The sequence below is a fragment of the Anarhichas minor genome, unplaced genomic scaffold (genome assembly GCF_050575085.1).
Source record: "Anarhichas minor isolate MPS153535 unplaced genomic scaffold, ASM5057508v1 ptg000055l, whole genome shotgun sequence".
Classification (NCBI taxonomy): Eukaryota; Metazoa; Chordata; class Actinopteri; order Perciformes; family Anarhichadidae; genus Anarhichas; species Anarhichas minor.
In genome coordinates this window covers 1,197,509-1,217,707 of record NW_027466501.1, presented here as the reverse complement: position 1 = coordinate 1,217,707, position 20,199 = coordinate 1,197,509, and the positions used below count along the sequence as shown (strand labels likewise).

General features: G+C 42.3%; 3 protein-coding genes across 4 annotated transcripts; 1 reads left to right on the top strand and 2 right to left on the bottom strand.

Moving 5' to 3' along the window:
- Positions 1-861: 861 nt before the first annotated feature.
- LOC142932058 (serine/threonine-protein kinase 38-like) lies at positions 862-12,274 on the bottom strand. Of its 2 annotated transcripts, none has more exons than XM_076076302.1 (14): positions 11,913-12,274; positions 8,722-8,861; positions 8,318-8,369; positions 8,098-8,220; positions 7,882-7,965; positions 7,667-7,790; positions 7,372-7,526; positions 7,175-7,277; positions 6,989-7,050; positions 6,659-6,776; positions 5,858-5,981; positions 5,666-5,761; positions 4,838-4,929; positions 862-4,597 (listed from the first exon to the last, which is right to left on the bottom strand). In XM_076076302.1, exons 2-14 carry the CDS (start codon positions 8,847-8,849, stop codon positions 4,473-4,475), a joined length of 1,386 nt encoding a protein of 461 aa, XP_075932417.1. In that variant the 5' UTR covers positions 8,850-8,861; positions 11,913-12,274; the 3' UTR covers positions 862-4,472. The 2 variants fall into 2 exon arrangements, with proteins under 2 accessions (XP_075932417.1, XP_075932418.1); XM_076076303.1 differs by lacking the exon at positions 11,913-12,274 and adding an exon at positions 10,621-11,011.
- Positions 12,275-13,865: 1,591 nt separating this feature from the next.
- Positions 13,866-17,166, bottom strand: med21 (mediator complex subunit 21). Its single transcript, XM_076076305.1, has 4 exons — positions 17,016-17,166; positions 16,527-16,641; positions 16,203-16,303; positions 13,866-14,499 (listed from the first exon to the last, which is right to left on the bottom strand). Exons 1-4 carry the CDS (start codon positions 17,055-17,057, stop codon positions 14,320-14,322), a joined length of 438 nt encoding a protein of 145 aa, XP_075932420.1. The 5' UTR covers positions 17,058-17,166; the 3' UTR covers positions 13,866-14,319.
- Positions 17,123-20,170, top strand: fgfr1op2 (FGFR1 oncogene partner 2). The gene is made up of 6 exons (XM_076076304.1): positions 17,123-17,429; positions 18,374-18,510; positions 18,685-18,802; positions 18,995-19,137; positions 19,295-19,408; positions 19,710-20,170. The coding sequence occupies exons 1-6, from the start codon at positions 17,405-17,407 to the stop codon at positions 19,845-19,847; spliced, it is 675 nt and encodes a 224-aa protein (XP_075932419.1). The 5' UTR covers positions 17,123-17,404; the 3' UTR covers positions 19,848-20,170.
- The last annotated feature ends 29 nt before the right edge of the window (positions 20,171-20,199 follow it).

The following is a 20,199-nucleotide window of genomic DNA, read 5'->3' as shown; positions in this document are numbered from 1 at the left end:
CAGAAGGTAAATGAGGCAGGAAGTTCAAATGCTCCGACAGCATTACACATCAGACTTATATTTGTATAAGAGTGTGTGACTAGAAATATAATGTATGAATATCAGGCAATGTGTTATTGCTGTCAAATTCATTTTAGGAATGAATAAAAACAGCGATGTCTTTCTCTGCAGCAGCATTTGATCCTTTGTTATGAAATCATCAACCGACCTCGGAGATAGCAGTTTGTGCTTTGACAACACCTGGAACAGCTGTGCGCCTCAGCGTCCATTCATAAGATCCCGATCAGCTGCACTCGTGTGCATCAGGAGCTCTCTCTAGTGGCCTCAGTAGATCACAGCAACACGCTGTGCTGCTTTAAAAACTATTTTTTTTCTCATTGATTTGATTAATCTGAGCTCTGTTTTGGAAATCCTTACTTTTTGTTCAATGCCTTTCCCAAACTTAATTTTTTTTGTCATATATATTTTTGTCTTCCGTGTATTTGCCTCTGTTTGATAGTCAGCAGTGTGGAGATAAAACAGGAAACATCTGTATGAAAATACAACACACGCTATATTACTGTAAACTCAGTCAAGAGTAAATCCTACATTCGTTCAAATGATCATTGTGAGAGTATTTTGTTGCATCAGTGTACTTTTTCTGTTTTGTATCTGCCACATAGGTTTGTTTTGACTCCGCACACCAAACCTTAGATATTGTGATTAGTTCGTTTAGGACTGAATGGATTATGTTTACATCCCCTTTTAATAATGTGCTGTTGAGTTAATGTTTTCAAAGCGTTCTCCAGGCCTCCACACACGTGTTTATGAGACATGCAGTCTTAAGTTCGTGAACCACTCCACAATAAGAAGGGGAAAAAAAAGACTTTAACCGTTTAATTTCTATTGTTTTAAGCACTTTATCAACATGAAAACTCATGAATGAGAATGAATATATTAATGAGCATTTCCTCTGTCACTCCACAGTCAGTTTCCTTCAAGTGTCTACAACAATATGTACACAGCGTTACACAAAAATACCTCACGACACAGTCCTGTGGAGTTTCTCTGTTAAACCTTACACGTGAGAATCTTGAGACTGAATTCTTGCTTTAACAAAGGGGGGGGGGGGGGGGGGGTTATGAATTGTCCGGCTTAACTTGAGTATTTCCTGAACTCTTCTCAACCTCGCGGGGAAATGAAGTCTCAATAATTTAGCTCCCTTTAGATAAAGTGACACAGTAATGGATCTCAAGTCATCTCGTACTTATGCTGAAGTGTATGGATGCCAAATGCAGTATTTACCCTCCAGTTTTCATCTAATGTTGAAAGGGGAAAAAGAACAACACAGAACAGGAGTTTGACATTGAACAAGGTCACTCATCACCTCACAACAACAAAAAGCACCAAAATCTACGTGGTGAAAACGTCCTTCTCGTCCAGAGCAGCAGCACACTCACGTTCCTCACGAACAATCGTTAAGTGTTTGGCTGTGAAACCGGACGCTATGAGCACAGCGGTTTGGCCTCTCCCAGGGCGGTTCGTGTTCCAGTGATTAGACACAACCGGGGAATCAGCAGCTGCAGCAATCAGCAAAACCCCCATCATGCATCTGTCGCGCTCCAGTAGGACCACATATTCCAGACTAGTCGTAGCTTTGATTTGATTTGTATTTGCGTCAGAATGACACATTTGGATTTTTATTGTGTGTGTGTGTGTGTGTGGGGTACTGGCTTATTATGTTTGTCTATCTGATGCGATGCGATGCGTTTCTGTTTGCATTTAAAGGGACACTCCACGCTTTATTTCACATCAAAGTCAGTTCACTCAATTACATTTGACCATTCTTCTTAAAACGTCTCTGCTTCAACGAGGTGCAACACTAAATCACCGGAGTGCGTCTTTATATCCGATATAAACATCATCCAATTTAAATGCACTCAATACTAGGACAAAATCTCATCCATCAACAAACATGAAAAATAATAAATAATGCAGAAATAACCCTAATTTGTAGATCGCTTTTGTTGTTTGCAAACAAACAAACAATGCAAGTCCTCATGGAGCTTTCTTGGCTAATTGTAACAGGACTACCTGGTTAAACAGATACAATATAAGGAGAGACAGTACAGGTGTATTACATTTATACACACCGCTCTAATTTATTAAACGGCAAGACCACTTCCCCTATTTCCTCAGAAACAGCATCACAACCTGTTTAATCTGGGAGTCCTGTGATGGCTACAGCTGAACTTAGTCCAATATGGTAAAGTCCTCAGTACACACTTCTAGCTTTACTTGCATTTTGACACACTGAACAGATGTGCTAACTGAGAAACATCTGCCTCTGCTCACTCACTTCCCCGACAAGCGTAGAAATGGAAAATGGCGAATTATTCCGTAGCCGAGTTTAGCTCTCGTGCAACGGTGTTTTATTCAAAAAGGTAGTTTAACGTTAAGTGCAGTAAGCAACAGCTACATCTGAATGTGCGTTCAGACCGACGGCGTGTGATGATCAGAGTTCTTTGGTTACTGTTTTTAGCGCGTCACAACTCTGAGCAGACGTGGTGGTTAAGTGGCTCGTTTTGTTGAGTAAAACAGGCCTGACGTTAGCTTTTTAGGGGGAAGGGGGTGAAAAATAACATTAAATACATCTAGAACCTAACGTACATGTGTCTAACATATCCACAATGTTAATCTAGTCTTATTTTATTTCTAGTTTAGCTTAATCTTCAACAAACACACTTTGTTCGTTGTGTTTGCCTGGAGCATCGTTTTTATGAGCCCCTTGTTTAATTATCTAACCTGTGTTACCTTCGTTTCATCGCTCTGTCATCACTCTGCAGACACACGCAATAGAAGTGACACATCAGAGCTCTTTTTGCTGTCTTAGCATCACTTTTCCCTCCTTCAAACAGCTTTAACATTTCTAAAAGTAATTGACACCCTATGATTAATCTCCGATAACACATCTGGTTAAATATTCATCTGCTATTTTAAAAAGGCACTTTGCATGTTTTGTCCATCTAAGAAGGAACAGATCGGCCCTCTGGCTCGTTAGAAATAAGATCAGGGGAAATAACTACTGCAGCACAAACGAACACAACTGGCTCTGAAGGCAAGTGAGCCACTCTGGATGCACGTGAATGGCCGACGCTCCGCTAACGGAGACCAAGCACGGGGCAAACTGCTTTCACACGTTTCCTGGCAACAGGTCTCGCCTCCGCTAGAAGAGCGTCAGAGTTGTCCTAAAGAGCCGACACAGAGTCGCACCGTGACGGTTAAAGGACGGTTCCAGCGTAATTTGAGTTTTATTTCCTCTCCCTTTAATGTTGATTGTTACTGAAAACAGCGAGACACGTCCAAGTCAATCTCCCCCGTCACAGGCCAAAATAATTATACTACTGTTACAATAAAAACATTTACACTTTAAAATAATTCCCAGCCTGTTTTTTCTATAAATAGATTGTCACATTTGAGCTAAAAGCTAACATTAGCATACTAACGTCCACAGACACTGCTAACATGTTGATGTTCACCAGGTTTCCCATGTTCGCCATCTTAGTTTAGCGCGTTAGCATCGTTTGCTCGTTAGCACTAGTACGGCTGGTGCTGATGGGAAAGTCAGTAGTTAGCTTTAGAGATATATAAAAAATAATGTAAAAATAAAATATGGGACAAACTACGTTTGACCTGATGACGGCGCTATAGGAAAAGTTAAGAGATCACAGAAGTTATGACACTTCATCTAATAGTAACAGCTACACCGCTAGCAGGGCTAACAAGCCTGTAAAACTAAGGCCTATAAAAACAATGTAGTCAACATTCCTATTTGTCCCAGAATAATTTGATGCTAACTGACCTATTGGGGTCCACTAGCATTTTGCTAACTACCACCACCACAAATGGATGCTACCTTCGTTAGTGGGAGTAAGTCCTAAATACAAAGCAGAGAGTGAGCCAAACCCCTTGAAATCATGCTGGAACTTTCCTTTAAAATCTAGTATCTTGGTAGAACAGTACGGGCGAGAACAAGTGAGAGGTGTACCTGTTCTTACTAACTTATCATTCCGACTACAGCGAATAGAGCTCGTCTTGAGTATTAGAAATGGCGCTTGCATCAGAGCTAATTGAGCCGCCTGAGTAGAAACTATCGCAGCTAATCATCGGTCCCACTGTCGCTCTCTGGGCAGTGAAGCACCCTCTCCGGACTGTACATGCAGATATGCTGATTTAGTGTCCTAGTTAGTGAGCTGGCCTGAGAGCTGTGGCTAAAGACGGCACGAGTATACGATATAAACAACCGAGGTAATGCGGTAATGCTCCTTCATTTCAGAGCTCGTGGCGTTCTTGCGGCGGCTGAGCAGACCTAAATGACTTGTGATGAGGGTTAAATTTATACCGAGAGGCCCGACGGCGCAGCCTTTCAGCACCAGCGGGGCTCGGTGGCCCGACCCTGTGTCCGTAAACGTCTGTCTGTCCGTCTCCCCGTGTCAGGCCTTCCCTGGCTTCATGTATGTGGGGATGGTGCCTCGCTGAGTCAGACCCTCAAAGCGTTTGTACGTGTAGTTGAGGAACACCCAATCCTTCGATTTGAAGTCCGGCTCTGTCGCGTTGGCTGTTGAGGAACACAGAACAAGAGGTGGTGTTATTATTTTGCCACTTGAAGGGCACTGCATCATGCAACCGAAAAGGCCCCTTTAGAGCCGTTATAGTATAAAGAGAATAATCGTTGTTTTGAATCCGTTTCATTCATCTGTCATGACTCATCTATAATCATGCTCTGTCTGAATCAAAACCACGGGCTAATGTTTCCTGGTTTTCCTGCTTTGCTAGCGGAGGATTCCACGGGACAAACCTGGCTGAAGGATGTCCGACTCGGGGAAGTCGTCAAAGTTTGAGGTGTCGTCGATGCTCTTGATTTCGATGGAGATGGCTGCAGGACGCTCCCTGTGGAGGCAAGACGGGGAGAATCGTGGATGGCCACAGAAATAAGGAATGTTAAACGCCGTTTGTCGTGTGTAGAGGTGCAACGCTGTCCACAGTACTGAAACTGAGCAGAGGAGATCGATAGACACAAGAGTTTCTCAGCCTGTTTGCTTTTCATGGTTGTAAATAAAATGTAAAATTTGGCTCGACAGAAATTCCATTTTACCCGTTATAGCAATTCGCAGACAGAAGGGTAACAACATTTTTATTAATAGTAATATTATGTAAAAAAATACATCCTGTCCAGATATTAAAAAAACGGATGAATCTATGGTAGAATTAGTTTCATAAGAACACGTTAGCTAGCTTTATCTCTCTTAGCGTTTCTAGCTGTTATTGCTAAATGTATATTTTGGTTGTCCTGAATATGTGCGTATATGTGTAATTACTCCAGGTCTTTGGATATCTTGCAACTAAAAGGTAATAATGCCGTCTGTGTATATTCAAATAAATAAAATGTTTAATAAAAAAATACAGTAGAATTAATAGGCTGATATCTAAACGACCTAAGATCTACATCATGAGTTATTCAGAGAAAGAGAGCAAGTCTGTGTAAAATCAGACATTCAGCACCCCCATACAGCCCGATGATGGTTTTACCTATTTAGACCGCCTTCTTGGCTTTTGAAGTAAAAGTGACTCAGCGGTTATCCAGACATGTTACATTGCCACCACATTTATGTCAGTGTTCATGTACCTGATGTGCTCCCAGTCCACCGACTCAAAAAACTGATGACTCTTGATCTCCTCCACGCTCACAGCTCCAACCCTGTTCTCGGAATCAGTGCAATACCTGGAACACACAAACAGCAAACCGTCATACAGTAGTTGGACAATCATTCACTGTCCACACCAACATGTTCAGCACGCAGCCGTCACGTGGACATACTTTAATATCAAGTCTTTGGCCCTCTCTGAGATGGGGACTTCGGGGGGGAAGACGAGGGTTTCCTTCCAGTTCATCACCTTCCTGTACGTCTCCTGTGGCGTCTCAGAGCAGAAGGGCGGGTAACCTGAACACAGCCAACAAGCATTACAAACGTATGGCAGTACAACCTAAAGAAGTCCACTGACAGCAGCCGGTTAGGTCATGTGTCAATCATACATGCAACATGTAAGATGGCAAGTGATCTCCTGTAATTGTTCCTGTGTACAGCAAATATTAAGGCATAGTTTGGATGTTTTGAAGTGGGGCTGTATGATGTACGGATCCATAATCAGCATATTACCTACAACAGATGGCAGTAGACAGGAGTACCAGTAGAGCGACGTACTGCTGTGTACGCGGGCAGCAGCAAAACGGTTTACACAAACAAAATAATCAATATCAGTTTACATGTACGCTAAATTTAGAATATTCTTCCTGCTTTACCGTGACGTCAGACAGCGGTAGACCAGCAACTTCTGTGTTCTGCCATGTAAAACTACATGCAGTATGTTGTGGCTTTGAAGAGAGCAGAGAAAATATTGTAAATATAGCGTACTCTTTTATTTTTATAGGTGGCAAAACAGGTTTTGCTGCTGGCCGCGCCCACAGCAGTACATAGCTTTGCTCCTGTCTGTTTCTCTAAAATCCATCTACTGTAGTAGTACACAGACTATTGAGAAGTACCTCGATCAACCCCACTTCCCACTTCCATTTTCCAGATTTATTTCCTTCACCTCTCTGTGTTACACACAGACTGCTTACCGATGAGCATTTCGTACATGATGACACCCAGAGACCAATAGTCACACAGCTTGTTGTATCCCGTCTGCATGAAGACTTCAGGAGCAATGTAGTCTGGCGTTCCCACAGTAGAATACGCCTGAAAGTCACAGAAAGACAGAAGGTGAGGGCTCTGGGTTGGAATATATTTATTAGAAAGAAAGAAATCAACCAGTAAAACCGAGTAGTCCAACATGTTCCTGTCAGGTTGATTATTTACATTAAGTTAACCAGGATTTAGAGACTGCTGTGTCAATATTTGCAGAAAAACTTCTTCTTCTTGCACTTCTTCTATTTAGTAAAAGGGCTTACCAGCTGTCTCCGGTTCTTCTTCCAGGTTTCTGCTTTCCTCTTGGAGTTCATATTTTGAAAGGCTGCGAGAGGTGGGAGAGTACAGCGAGTGACCACGTCAACAGTTACAGTATATGTTACCACTTATTATAGCGCACATTGATATGCATCTATTTTCATCAATGCTTTTATTTCTAGTGAACTCACAGAAATCACTGGGCGGGTTGTGCGTCAGGTTCCTGTAGAATTCTGTGCGATGAGCCTTCTTCAGTCCCGTACACAGGCCAAAATCAGACAGCTTCACGTGTCCCTGTGAGCAAACGAACATTTAATAAGTCTGCACGCGCACCACGCTGTGCGCGTTTACCGACAGTCAGTGAGGCGTGTCTGTCGTCGTGTCTCACCCTGGAGTCCAGCAGCAGGTTGTCTGGTTTGATGTCTCTGTGGATGAAGCCCAGCTGGTGGATGGAGTCGATGGCCAGGACCGTCTCCGCGATGTAGAACTGGGTGGCCTCTTCGGACAGAGTGTCCTTCTTCATCAGCAGGGTCATCATGTCGCCTATCAACAAGGGCAGAGGTCGGCACAACATGTTTGTCTGTCCGATTCATCCTGTGTCCAGTTCAGTGAATCTCGGTTTTAACACTTGACATACTAAATGACCTCAAATGCTAGGGTCAAACAAACGGATCGGTGCAAACCTCCAGGCAGGAACTCCATGATGAGGTAGAGGTTCCTCTTGTCCTGGAAGCTGTAGAACATCTTGACCACCCAGGCGCCGTCCGCCTCCACCAGAATATCCCTCTCCGCCCGGATATGGGCGACCTGCAGGGAGACAGAAGACAGCGTAAGACGCCTACGGTACAAGAGCCTGAATGCAGCAGCAGCTTCAGCATTCTTGATCCGTGGTGCCGACCTGTTCTTTCTCCAGCATGTCGGCCTTTCTCAAAATCTTCATGGCGTAAATGTGCCCCGTGTCTTTCTTCTGCACCAAACGGACCTGAAGGAGACGACATCACAGTTGAGTTCATAAGGAAAGCAAATGGGATTAGCTGTGATAAAAAAAACATGGCGTCGTTTGATTTCTAATAAAGATTTACAAGAGCTTTGGCACGCTTTTCTTCCACCGTACCTCTCCAAAAGCCCCCCGCCCGATAACTTTAAGGGACTCAAAGTCATCCAAGCCAAGTCGCGTCCGCTTCAGTCGCAAGAACTCGGTCTCCTTACGGGCGTGCTGCGAGCGGCGCATTACTTTCTGCAAAACACGGACAGATAGACAGGGAGTCAACTGAGGAAGTCGAAGAGAAAGATTTAAAAAAATGAAAGAAAATCTTTTGTGGTACGTAAACGACCTCCTCATCCGGCAAACCCTCCTCGTCCATGGCCTTCTCCAGCTTCTTCTGCCTGTGAACAATACAGCGTATTACACACAACGCAAATCTGAACGAGGAATCACCGTACGTCTAGTTGCTTTACAATACGTGCGACAAGGACAGATTCTATTACTTCAAACAGATCTTGAGAATGTCTTTGACAGCACAGCAAAAAATAAATAAATAAATAAATAAAAAACTAGAATTACAGCCTCGCTGTCGTGTTGCAGTTTACATCCATGTCTGTCCAAAATGTCGCCACTTCATCATTTTATCCTATTAGACATTTGCGTGAAATTGTGATAATTAGCGTATGAATTCTTGAGTCACGGCCAAAAACGTGTCTGTGCGTGAGGTCACGGTGACCTTCTTCCTCTTCTCACCTCATCTCGCGCTCCTCGTGCTGGGTGAGCAGCGTGCTGTAGAAGTTCTCCAGCGTCAGCTTGGCCACGGTCACCCTCTCTCGGGTGTGGTTGCTCATGGGAAGGGTGGCTTCAGTCCCTCCCGTCATGGCCACACTATCCTGCAAGATGAAAGAAAATCAATTCAGTCCTCCATAGAGTATTGTCACCCGTCAGAGAGGAGTTTTACCTTGAGGACCAACACACAGAGCTACGTGGCGTCTAATAAGTTAACCCCTGTGTTTCTGTCCTCTACAGTATCGGATGTAGGGCTGCATGATGTATCGTCTCAGCACTGCGATGTCACATCACAGGACGTGCAAGTGAGCATATGAACTCAAACGCATAATGCTTTTGCAACTTTCTTTTTGCTGCTTGATACAAAAAGGAAAACTGTCGCGGATGTTATTTCCCATGACTAATCTACAAGAGAAGTCGGTCGGATATTAACTTGCGTGTGTCAAGCTCCAAAAACGCTGAATCCTACACTTCCCATAATGCAATTTCATAGCGTCTTTCACTCCATGCAAATACCTATGTCATTCAAAGATAATATAAGAGTGCCGTCCAGAAACATTACTACAACTGTTTTCTCAGGCTGAGCAGTACGTTTATGTCTGATGGATTAACTGATCTTAACGTGTGAAATCAGTTGAGTTCCCCTTTAAATATAATATTAACGCAGTCCTTTAGACTTTCAGATTGAAAATATTATCAAACGCTACAAGGTAACAGAGTGCTATCCATTTCAATGAGAACAGCTCTGGAGCAGATCCCTGGCAGGAGTCGGGTCCCCGGTACTAAAATATTCTTGTGACCCCCAGAGTGGGGACAGGGAATCATGTGCTGGCTGACTCGCGGTCTGCATTCCAGGAACTAATCAGTGAACCCTCCACTGATCTTTCTCAGTACGCATTCCTTTGCATCGTTACAGTGCTCTGATATCAAAATGACAAAGAACGATTGTAGAACAAAAGTCACCCGAGGAGGCCGGTCATTCTTTCTCGTTCACATGAGAACAGCATTTAAGTTCGTATTCATGTGAACGATGGGAACTACTTTCTCGAGAAGGGCACATATTGACATCTTCCCAGACCTCGTGTGGGTGGAATTAAAAACCCCAGAGAGCAGACAAAACAAGAAGCAAGAGGTTGTTTGAATAACTAAGCATTAATGATGACGTAAAAGAAATAAAAGTAAGCAGATAGAGGGGAAGTTAAATCTTCTTAATATCAACATGAGCAGATTCGTCAAAAGATTTCAGCAGAACGCCAGCAGACAGACTTGATGAGCTCAGGCAGAGATAAAACAGCCCTGCAGCTCAGAGACAGGACCAATGTTTCGTCTGGTCTCCGGTCCTTTTCCCGTCCCGGCCGCAACAACAACAAGCTTCCTGACTTCTGAGAAAACTCTCTGAATCACTGCTGCCTGGTTTGGGAGGTTTTTGTTGGCAGACACTGGTGAACAAAGCTGTTGTAGAGTTACTGAGGCCGGCGCAGATGAGCTGAACATTCCTAGGAAGCTCAGCGTAAAAGGGAGACTGGTAATCACCGATAGAATGACAATCTTCATCAAACACAAAGCGGCACAAGCAGGCTAATCGCAGCTCTTGTGGTCTCACTCAAGTAGCCAATGTAGCCGCTATGAGAGGTCACATTTCTGAGAAGGACTGGTGGCATTTTCGGTCAACGAGAATGGTAAAAAATTTGACAGATGGCATTGTTGACAGCTGTAGTAAATTCATACACTTTTCAGCACTCTAGCTTTTTGGATTTGAGAGAAAGTTGTTCATGTTTACTGATATTTTTGGGATTATTTAGACCATAGGAATGACATATATGAATATTAAAAATGGGAGTAGCTCCCCTTTAATGTTCATACCTAATGGCTTGGATGTGTTCTGTGCTCGTTTCCCCAGCTAGGTGGAAAACGCCGGGCCGTTAGCTCAGTCTGAAGGGATTCAGTTTGGCCTGAAGTCCTCCAGATCCACCCACGAGCTAAACACACAAGGCTGCACAAGGAAGGCACTATAACAGCAAGCTAAAGCATGCAGCCTGAAACAGGGGACAGGATCTGTTGGGCCAAAACTATAATCTACAAATAAAAGTAAAAGATTTTGTCACAATGAATAAAAAACGGTTTTACAGCTCGGATGTGCGTGTGTATTTCCATACATCTGGAAATACACACACTCCACCCTACAAGTACTGTAAGTGACTGGACAGGAAGCTCTTTCCGTCCTGAATGAAAAGACTCAGTCATGACGCCAGAGAAAGGGAGAACAGAATTACACACACACACACACACACACACACACACACACACACACACACACACACACACACACACACACACACACACACACACACACACACACACACACACACACACACACACACACACACACACACACACACACACACACACACACACGTTCTGTTTCTCAAGCTTAACGGCCATTTTTGTTTTTCAAAGTCATCTTAACATTGTTTTAATGGTAACTTAATGGTATCAATTATTCAGTATTATCCCAAACATTGTGCAGTATTATTTTACACATAATAAGGAAATATGTTCGTTATTCATATCCTTATTCGCAGAATTTGTTTTTCCAGTAGTAATATACACTTCGGAATATGCTTCAGAATTGGAAAGAAACGCCAAAAAATGATTAATTTCAAATATATTGACAGGTGTGTTTTGTCAATGTTATTTCAAAGCTAAAGTGGGCAAAATAAGTGTCAATGTTTGACTTCTTTTTTTTGTACGTTTAATGAGTGTCGTAACTGTAATGCTTTTAATTAAATGTGCTGAATTAAACGTCCTTCGTCCACCTGCGGAGATGGCGCGTTTACCTGCACGAGCTACGGACACACATTAACGGTCTTACAACTCACCTCAATTTAAACTTGTTGTGCCCCCCTGTCACTACCTCTATCTGCCACCACTGCTGCCTGGCACATGATGGCTGCCACTATTTAATACTCTTTATTTTGTAATACTAATACGTTTTAATAATATCAGGTTACTTCATACAGACAGTCTGTTTGTGGTTGTGTTGTGTTAGCTAGCTAGCGGTCTGATATATTCCCTTTACTCTGTCTGGCAGGTTCCATGAAAAATACGACAGCATTCAAATAAAGAGCCTTCTGTGGGAAATATATTTCACTTACCTCCGTGTCCTGCTCCAGAGTCAATTATTGGCTTGCCGCCACCCCACGATATAAGAGAAATATACTGTGTATTTTCTGCCTGATATTGAGGCAGTGGTCGGCTCGAGGATCCAGAGATTGGCCACCCTTCAGAGGAACTTATCAAGCTGCACAGTAAACATCGCCGATATCAACGCCAAATAATAACAAATGTGCGCTGACGTTGACAGCAAGCTAACCTGAAATCATTTTAACTTATTTTGCTTTTTCCATTTGTGCTCCCTGACCTCGAATTTCAGCGCTTCAACCGCCTTTATTGCTAAAACATATATATGAAATAAGCAGCGGGGCTTCCTGGGACCGTGGGTCTGACGCTCCGGCTACGTAACGGCGTCGCATTTGATTGACGTCGGCAAGAACCAATCAGCGTTGAAGAAAGGAACCTGTGGTTTCTGCTGGCCAATCATATATGCAAAATGCATGAGAATGACATGCGTGTCAGCCAATGAGAAGATATAAACCACCCCGCGAGGGTTGCGTTCCAGGACGCAGGTTCATTTGGCTAGCAAGCATCTGCAGCTATGAAAGGCTCGTCTGTGGCTACAGTAGTTGTAAGCGTTGTTACATAATTGTATTGGTTATGCTCGGTGCAAACCATTAAAAAGAAGAACTAATATTATTATGATGCTATTTTAGATTCATGCGATACAAACATTGTGAATTAATTAGTTTCTTCACACATAAATAGCAAATGGCACGTGAACCACAAGAGGCTATCTAAGGTCAATAAGAGGTCACATTGTGATCGAGACTACACATTGCTGCTTTTTCATTGCAATAGTTGAAAACAAACGCAAAGGAATGATTAACAATCAAATTTCACTATACAAATACAAAACTGTAATCAGTACCCATAAACATTTCATAGGACAAATTTTGTCTCACAATAAAATCACGGCAGATATTTCTATTAAGGCAAGATCTGAGAATTTTGGTAGAACATTTCAATATGACTGCAGCTCGTTTGGCAAAAAATGTGTAAAACACTTGTTCGCTGTTAGAACTAGACACTGTAGATTATGTTTTCACACTACAAAGTTGCAATCTAGAAATTCCATAGGAAACTGTCTTGTTTCCTCCAATCATCCCAGCAAGGGCGCTTGGAATGGAAATGCATTTGCCCTCATCTTTGATTTCCTATTAATCAATAGGACAAAGAAGAGGTGTATGCAGTAAATCAAAATAAAACTAACTACAGCAGAAAAAGAAGAAGAAAACAAAACACCAACAGGAAACTTGTGTTGACAGTTCAGGCCATGAATGGCCTTATTTGGACGGGTCGAGTGTGTTTTTTACTGTAAGAGTCATGATGTCAACATGCACAGATGTGGGTGTGCCCTGCCAACACGTCTGGGTGTGGTGTCCAGCAGACAAGGCTGTTTTTATATTCCTCACATCAGTGGGGCCCACTGAGCCGTGACACAGCACCTATATTTAGATTTGGGCTATAAACTCTCTGGCCCGGAGCCTGGACTCAGACCACTGAGCCACTTTTTGATTCGAGTGAAATTAAGGCCACACGCCACCACTGTTGTGTGAACAAATAATTAGAGCTGGATTTTTAAACATTAAGTTCAACCAAGTATCTTTTAAGACTGTCAGAGGAGACAGAATGGCTATTTTATCGAATTTAAAAAGGAATTACATCAATAAACAGTTAATTAGTGAGGCATTATTATGCATTTTCCTATTCTATGGATGAAAAAGTTATTTTTTTAATCGTACTTATCCTCTGAAACGTGAGTCATTTATGATTTGTGGCAGGGAAACATCGCTTGTAAGCGCCACATTCAACAATACACATCCTTCGTGATCTGGAGATAAAAACACTTCTACATTTTTCCCCAAAACAATTCTGTGACACACAAAAAAAAATCTGTTTTAAAGATACAAAAAGTTCTGAAGTCTCCACTGTGTCTGTTCAAGCTTTATTTATAAAAAAAAAAAAAAAAAAAAAAAAAAAAACTTCAGAGTAACAGTGAGCTGAGTGAGTTTAACTGTTCTGAAGAGTGCCGAGAGGCTTTTCAGTGGAGATACTCCAAAACGTGAATTTCAATCATTCCATTCATAAATATCTACAAAAACAGACTTGATCAACATACAACATAAAAAAACATGACCGTTCCCACATTCAGACCAGTCTTTTGGAGACATATTTTTGTACCAGCAGTAAGGTCCTTAAGCAAAATAGTATGTACGTGAGGACACATTGCTAAGCAACCAAATTATGTTTCATCGACCGTTTTGGTCTTTACAGACATATTCTTTGACTGTTTTGAAGCTTGCAGCTGATGTCTGAGGGTAAAGAGTCAGATTGAGAATTGTCCAGGACTGCGTTATGCACACAGACACACACACACACAGCGGGTCAGGATTCGGCCGGCGAGGGCTGGCTCGGTGCTCCGTTGCGCGTGCGGAGCTGAGACTGGGCGATGTCAGCCAGCGCACTCTGGATCTTCTCCAGGAGCACATCGCCGCGGTAAACCACCTCCTCCAGACGAGCTGCTGCGTCATGGTTCTCCTCCTCCAGCTGCCGCAGACTGGCCGCCTGACAAGAGGGAACATGTCGTTTACTACGATAGGGGGCGGAGCTTTCTGTCCATCAAATGACTGATGGGAGAGTGTAAATATTTTCTTTTATATACATGCAAACATACTCTTGTACATTTAGGCTACTCAAGTACAGTTGAGGTACTCGTACTTCTCTTTTATATCGGATGACGTCTCGTCGACAAACACCATATTGTGTGACGCTTTCATGCCACACATCACAAGTGTATACATAGATTCACTGTACAGTTATTTCCAGCACTCATGTAAGCAACTCCAATTAAGCACCTTTCTATGGCAACACAAGACAATATGCAGAACCAACAACACCTGCACGAAGCAAGTTCAGAATACTACCGGGTACTACCGTTGTATATATTTAGAGGTATTGCATGGGTTTAGTTTAGAATTAGATTAATTTATGTTCTTAATAATGGTATTTTCTACTTCTTTGAGTCTCCTTTAAATGTTAGTTTTGGATATCATGCGTGACTTGGCGACAATCTCCCACTAGGATTAACAAAGTACTCCATCTTTCTATCTTCATGTTGGAAAGAGCTTCAAACATCGTGTGCTTATTTAGAACAAGAGTAAATTGAGGACATCCATGGGAAGTGTCCTCACATGTCCTCTCATGTCAAGAGTCCAGTAGTGACGGTGTTGGTCTGTCACATTACATAGTCTGTGTATTTCAGCTGTTGAAGACTAACTGGTGTGACTTTGAATCTATAGCGATAAACATCAGTGCTCCAATAGGAAGTCGTGGTCAGCTGAGATTCATTCAGCTATCCTCAGTCATTCCATATACACATCGGGTACTCACTCATATCACTTGCATTAGTTTTAACCTGTAAGGATGATTGCTTTCATCTAATATAACCTTCTATCTTTAGGACAGGAATCAACACGGACACAGAAGCAACTTTTCCTCTCGATTTCCTTTGTGGAGGAAATAGGAAATGAACTTAAAAAGGCTTCTCATAAAAACTCAGTGACCCTGGATAAACACATTAAATATTCTTCTGAGAAGTTGTTGCATCTGATCTGAGTCTCCTAAAATCAGGGGGTCTCAAACTGTTTTTCATTAGAGGCCGACTTCTGATATTTATTAATGTTCCGAGTACCAACTTCCCGAATAAATGAGAAAAAATTAAATAAAATGCCAAAAACAGGAAAAAAAACTTGGATGTAAATACTTGTTCTGCCACTGTCAGCTGTAATGACCTAAATACATATTCTGCTACCCTCACCCATCACCGCCTGTCATAATGAATGGTGGTTGAGAATAGCCACTTTAACTGATCAAACTTTAAACTATCTACACACAAATTGTGTGTAACAATGTAATAAAAAAATATGTATATATATATATATAATATATATATAAATAAACCCATTGATTAGTGTGTATATGTCAGTAATTGAAAAATGTTCTTCCAGCAGTATATTACTAACCTCTAGGATTCTCACAATTAATAACTAGAAGTGATGCCTGAAAATTGACTGCAATCATTTAGTTATTTATTTTAAACCCATGAGCAGACATCATTTTCCTTGTCAAATTGTAGAAAGCAGTTGTACAAAGCGTTCACTTGGCTCCCTCTGCTGACTGGAAGCTAGAAACACTAGCTGGTATTCTCTATATGTTGATCATGGAATCTGTAACCGAAATGTCTGAAAGTTAATTGTGCCTGTGCTGACCTGCAGAGCTGCCGTGGACTCCTCACTGGGCAGGGAGTCGATTAGTACATCCACATCTTTGGCTGTTCTGGCGATCAGGGCTGCAAACAGCTGGGCATATTCTGGGGAGAGATAAAATATTAGTAACAGAAATTATGCCAATAGCATTTTAAGTGTTATGGATCAACGTTGATCCCATCTGACAACATTTCTCAATTTGATAAGGTCAACAGTTGACTGGTGTATCAATGTTAACCAGAAATGGTCAAGAGGCAAGATATATATTAATAAGAAGACAAGGGAGTCAATAATGATGATAAGTTAGGGAGAAAACAAACAATTCACCTTCGGTTGGGTTCGCTGGCTGATCTTTGTTGATAGCTGTCTGGATGTTGTTGAAGGAGGCAGGAGGCGCACATTGCTGCAGGACGCCGATGGCATTACAGAACTGATCTGCGAGCTGGACACACAAAACAACACCATTTGGACCGTACTTACTTTTATGCAGGAAGCTATAATGTTATTCGTTAATACGCCTAGCAATATACCGTGTCAGTCAGCCACCCGTTAGCTTTATAGTGACATTGCATCACTTTGAGGTTCCAATGTTTTAAGACTCCAACACTGTACCAACTGTGTGCAATATAACCTGAAGCTAAACTTGTTCGTGGTAAAGTACCAGGCCCCTGGTCGTTAGCTACCCAGTGATGTAGCCATGTTTACAAAGTTACTGAACATAATGGAGCCACGAGACACCACCTACCACCTTCAAATAACATGACCAGTCCAAACAGAGTTATTCTTCTTCAGCGAAATACTATAAATGTGTCCTACCGAGTTGACAGCGTCCTGGAGTTGCGTTAGCCTGTCCGCCATGTTTTCTGTAATAACAAAGTCCCGCTGTTAGTGTCGCGAGAAATGTCCTGATGTCAAAAAACCTCGCGGGATTTTGACGGGATTTAGAAGCTTTGGTTGTCATATTATCGTTTAGGTTTAGTTGTAGCCACTTAAATCACTGCAAGACTGACTTTACAGCGTGTCGAGTGTTGAAATCAAGTTCATAGTTCATGTCTGCTGATATATCGTCGTGTTTTAAAAAGGAATAGCGCTGCATGGTCACCTCTAACCCTACTTGTTGCTCCTTGATGGGACTAATGTTAGCGTGTAGCTAACATTAGCTACTAAACATCAACAGGAAGTAACGGCGGACTAGCTAAACTCAAATGTCTTGCACTTTGAGTTCCCAAGGTACGACACTTTCTTCTTCAACTATATTTCTAAAGTTAATAAGGAAGACCTATTTTTAATGTCAGTCGACTAGTTACAACATGTTTATAATCCCAACCTGAAGTGGATTTGTATGACAGCTGAAATGTGGGTTGTACGTCGGCTAATAAGTTAGCAAAGACTTTGTGTTTGTGCTGCTGGTAAAATGTTAACGTTACTCAGTCAGTTAACTGAAGCAGAACAACTTTGCGTAGTTGCCCTGAAGTTTACCACAGCTAAGATAAATATGGCGTACATTAACTAAATGTAACACTTAGAGCAAGGCAGTGTTAGCTTGAGCGAATTAGCTGACACACATCTGACATCAGGGTAGGCTTTGCGACGCGTTAAGAAACATGTTGTTTTAGTTCTTTGATGAGTCATGTCTTTTTACTTTATTCTTTTTACTTTATTGTACCGAACAATGAATTCTAGTTGTATTAAGGTTAGTGACTCTAATCTGATCATAGTCTGAAGATTTACAAATGGGGAGCTTCAGTTTCTGTTAGTGTGACTCTTCACTTGGTCAATAAGTGACGTAATGAATAGCATGATGAGGCACAGTGTGCTTTATCGGCCTCAATTTATTGCCTGAGATAAAAGCCCGTTTAAAATACAAAGTACAGACTTTTAAATGCCAATAGTGAAGGCTGGGTAAGTCATATTAGATAGATATATTTCTATGCAATCATTTTGAACCAATCAGGTATATGCATTAATTGAAACAGGAGGAAAGAGATCACATTAGCCCAGCACACACAATGATTTTATTGATTACAAAATGGATTAGTCATTGAGCTTACTTATAACAATCTATAATAATCTCTTAATGGCAACATTACCCTATTATAAAGTAAGGAATCCACTCTTTCCTGTGGTCATTAAACCGTCGTAGTTCCTCGTAATGATGAGTTTTATTTCCTCAGGCATGAACTGCACCGTAGAAAAGGTCCTGGCAGATGCCAAATCATTGGTGGAGAGGCTTCGTAACCATGACAACGCGGCTGAGATGTTAATCGAACAGACGACCTCGCTTAACAAGCGAGTGGAGGCCATGCAACAGGTATGGTATCACATTATGTTGGTGGCAATTAAATAGGAGTGTTCTTTTTATAGCCGCTTCAATGCATAATCACTAAAAAACCTGATAACGAGTGTAAGGCAGTGACATAAATCACTGTTAATTGTAGACTGAAATCTTCCAGTTGTCTAATGGGAGGGGGTTTCTTGTTGGCAGTACCAGGAGGAGATTGACTCGTTGAACCAGGTAGCGCGACATCGTCCTCGTTCTAGTCTGGTCCTAGGAATCCAACAGGAAAACCGTCAGATCAGAGAGCTGCAGCAGGAAAACAAAGGTAGGCTTTTCATTTGTAATGTTACTCTCACTGTGGCTTGGCTGCTTTGTGGTCCGTTTCGGAGTGGACTCCCGTTTGTCACAAACACAGAGATGGCTAATCGCAGCAGGGCAACGTGAAGTTGACAGATGTTCTTGTGGAGGTTTTCTGCAGTGATGTCTCCTAAAAAGCCTGTGTTTACTCTTCCTGCAGAGCTACGGACGTCGTTAGATGAACACCAGTCTGCGTTAGAGCTCATCATGACCAAATACCGGGAGCAGATGTTCAGGCTCCTCATGGCCAGCAAGAGAGACGACCCCGCCATCGTGACACAGCTGAAGGAGCAGCACACCACGGTCAGTGAGGCCCACTTAATCCTCCTTTCAGGGCCTGCTTATTTGGGGGATTACTTGTTAAACTTTATCGTGAAAAATGTGACAGCTGATTACTAAAGACCTACTTTCCCAACTTCTACTACCTTTTATTTATGTGTTTTGTTTTCCATCTCTGTAGGAAATGCAAGCACACATAGACAAGATCAATGAGATGGCCTCTGTGATGAGGAAGGCGATAGAGGTGGACGAGGGACGAATATGTGAAGACGAGGAGAGGATTAAACAGCTAGAGGTAAAAGAAAATGCCCCGATCTGTTCCACGTGTACTTCCAACAGTTGTCCAAAATAAAATGATGGTGCAGGGTAGGGACACAAATCCAAACTTGAGAGAAAAATCCTAAGCCTATTCTTTTGAACCACGCGGCACACTTTCTTTCAAATAATGGGTTTGATGTGGAGCCACCAACGTGCAAATATTCATTGATTGACGCAGCATCAAATGAAAGATCCATGTTAGTAGTAATAGAAGTAGCAGTAGTGGTATTATTTCATCTGAATGCATGGCTGTACGTCTTCTGTTTTGTGCATCTCAGCTGGAGAACAGCGGCCTCCGAGAGCTGCTGGGAATCAGTCGCGAGGCTTTCCTGGTTCTGAAGAGAGAAGACGTATCAGAGAGCACGTCGCTGTCGCCGCTGCTGACCAGCGCCGACGTCAGCTTACGAAAGAATTAAGAGAGCCCACGAGGGACCGTCCCCCCCCCCGCTGCTGCTGCCACTATTGTGTACAGTGTCTTGCCACATACCACTTCATCTTTCGCCTGTATACTCTCCCTTCTCCTGGAGCATTTACAGCACGATTCTGCGGAGCTGCATCCTCGTCTGGTGATTCAGACGCAAGCAGTGTGAAAGATGCGTCTCATCTTTTTTGTTTGTTCGTACTTCTGTTATGTTCAATCGGTTTGCCAGCATGCATGACTCTTTGGTGCCTGCAAGGTTTTAATGTATGAATGGGTAAGAGAAGGGCTTGAGTTTAAATAAATCAATAAACATGTAAATTGTCTCTGTTTTTTGTTTTCTGTGTGGT

Excerpts from the sequence above, each read along its gene's own strand:
- LOC142932058 (XM_076076302.1), bottom strand. The coding sequence starts at position 8,849 with ATGACGGGAGGGACTGAAGCCACCCTTCCCATGAGCAACCACACCCGA. Across the intron at positions 7,791-7,881 it reads ACATGCTGGAGAAAGAACAG|GTCGCCCATATCCGGGCGGA; the intron begins GTCGGCACCACG and ends GTCTCCCTGCAG. Across the intron at positions 7,527-7,666 it reads CATGGAGTTCCTGCCTGGAG|GCGACATGATGACCCTGCTG; the intron begins GTTTGCACCGAT and ends CCTTGTTGATAG.
- med21 (XM_076076305.1), bottom strand. The coding sequence starts at position 17,057 with ATGGCGGACAGGCTAACGCAACTCCAGGACGCTGTCAACTCG. Across the intron at positions 16,642-17,015 it reads TCCAGGACGCTGTCAACTCG|CTCGCAGATCAGTTCTGTAA; the intron begins GTAGGACACATT and ends TTGTGTGTCCAG. Across the intron at positions 14,500-16,202 it reads AGTCCACGGCAGCTCTGCAG|GCGGCCAGTCTGCGGCAGCT; the intron begins GTCAGCACAGGC and ends CCCTCTTGTCAG.
- fgfr1op2 (XM_076076304.1), top strand. The coding sequence starts at position 17,405 with ATGTCTTGCACTTTGAGTTCCCAAG. Across the intron at positions 19,138-19,294 it reads TGAAGGAGCAGCACACCACG|GAAATGCAAGCACACATAGA; the intron begins GTCAGTGAGGCC and ends CCATCTCTGTAG. Across the intron at positions 19,409-19,709 it reads AGAGGATTAAACAGCTAGAG|CTGGAGAACAGCGGCCTCCG; the intron begins GTAAAAGAAAAT and ends TGTGCATCTCAG.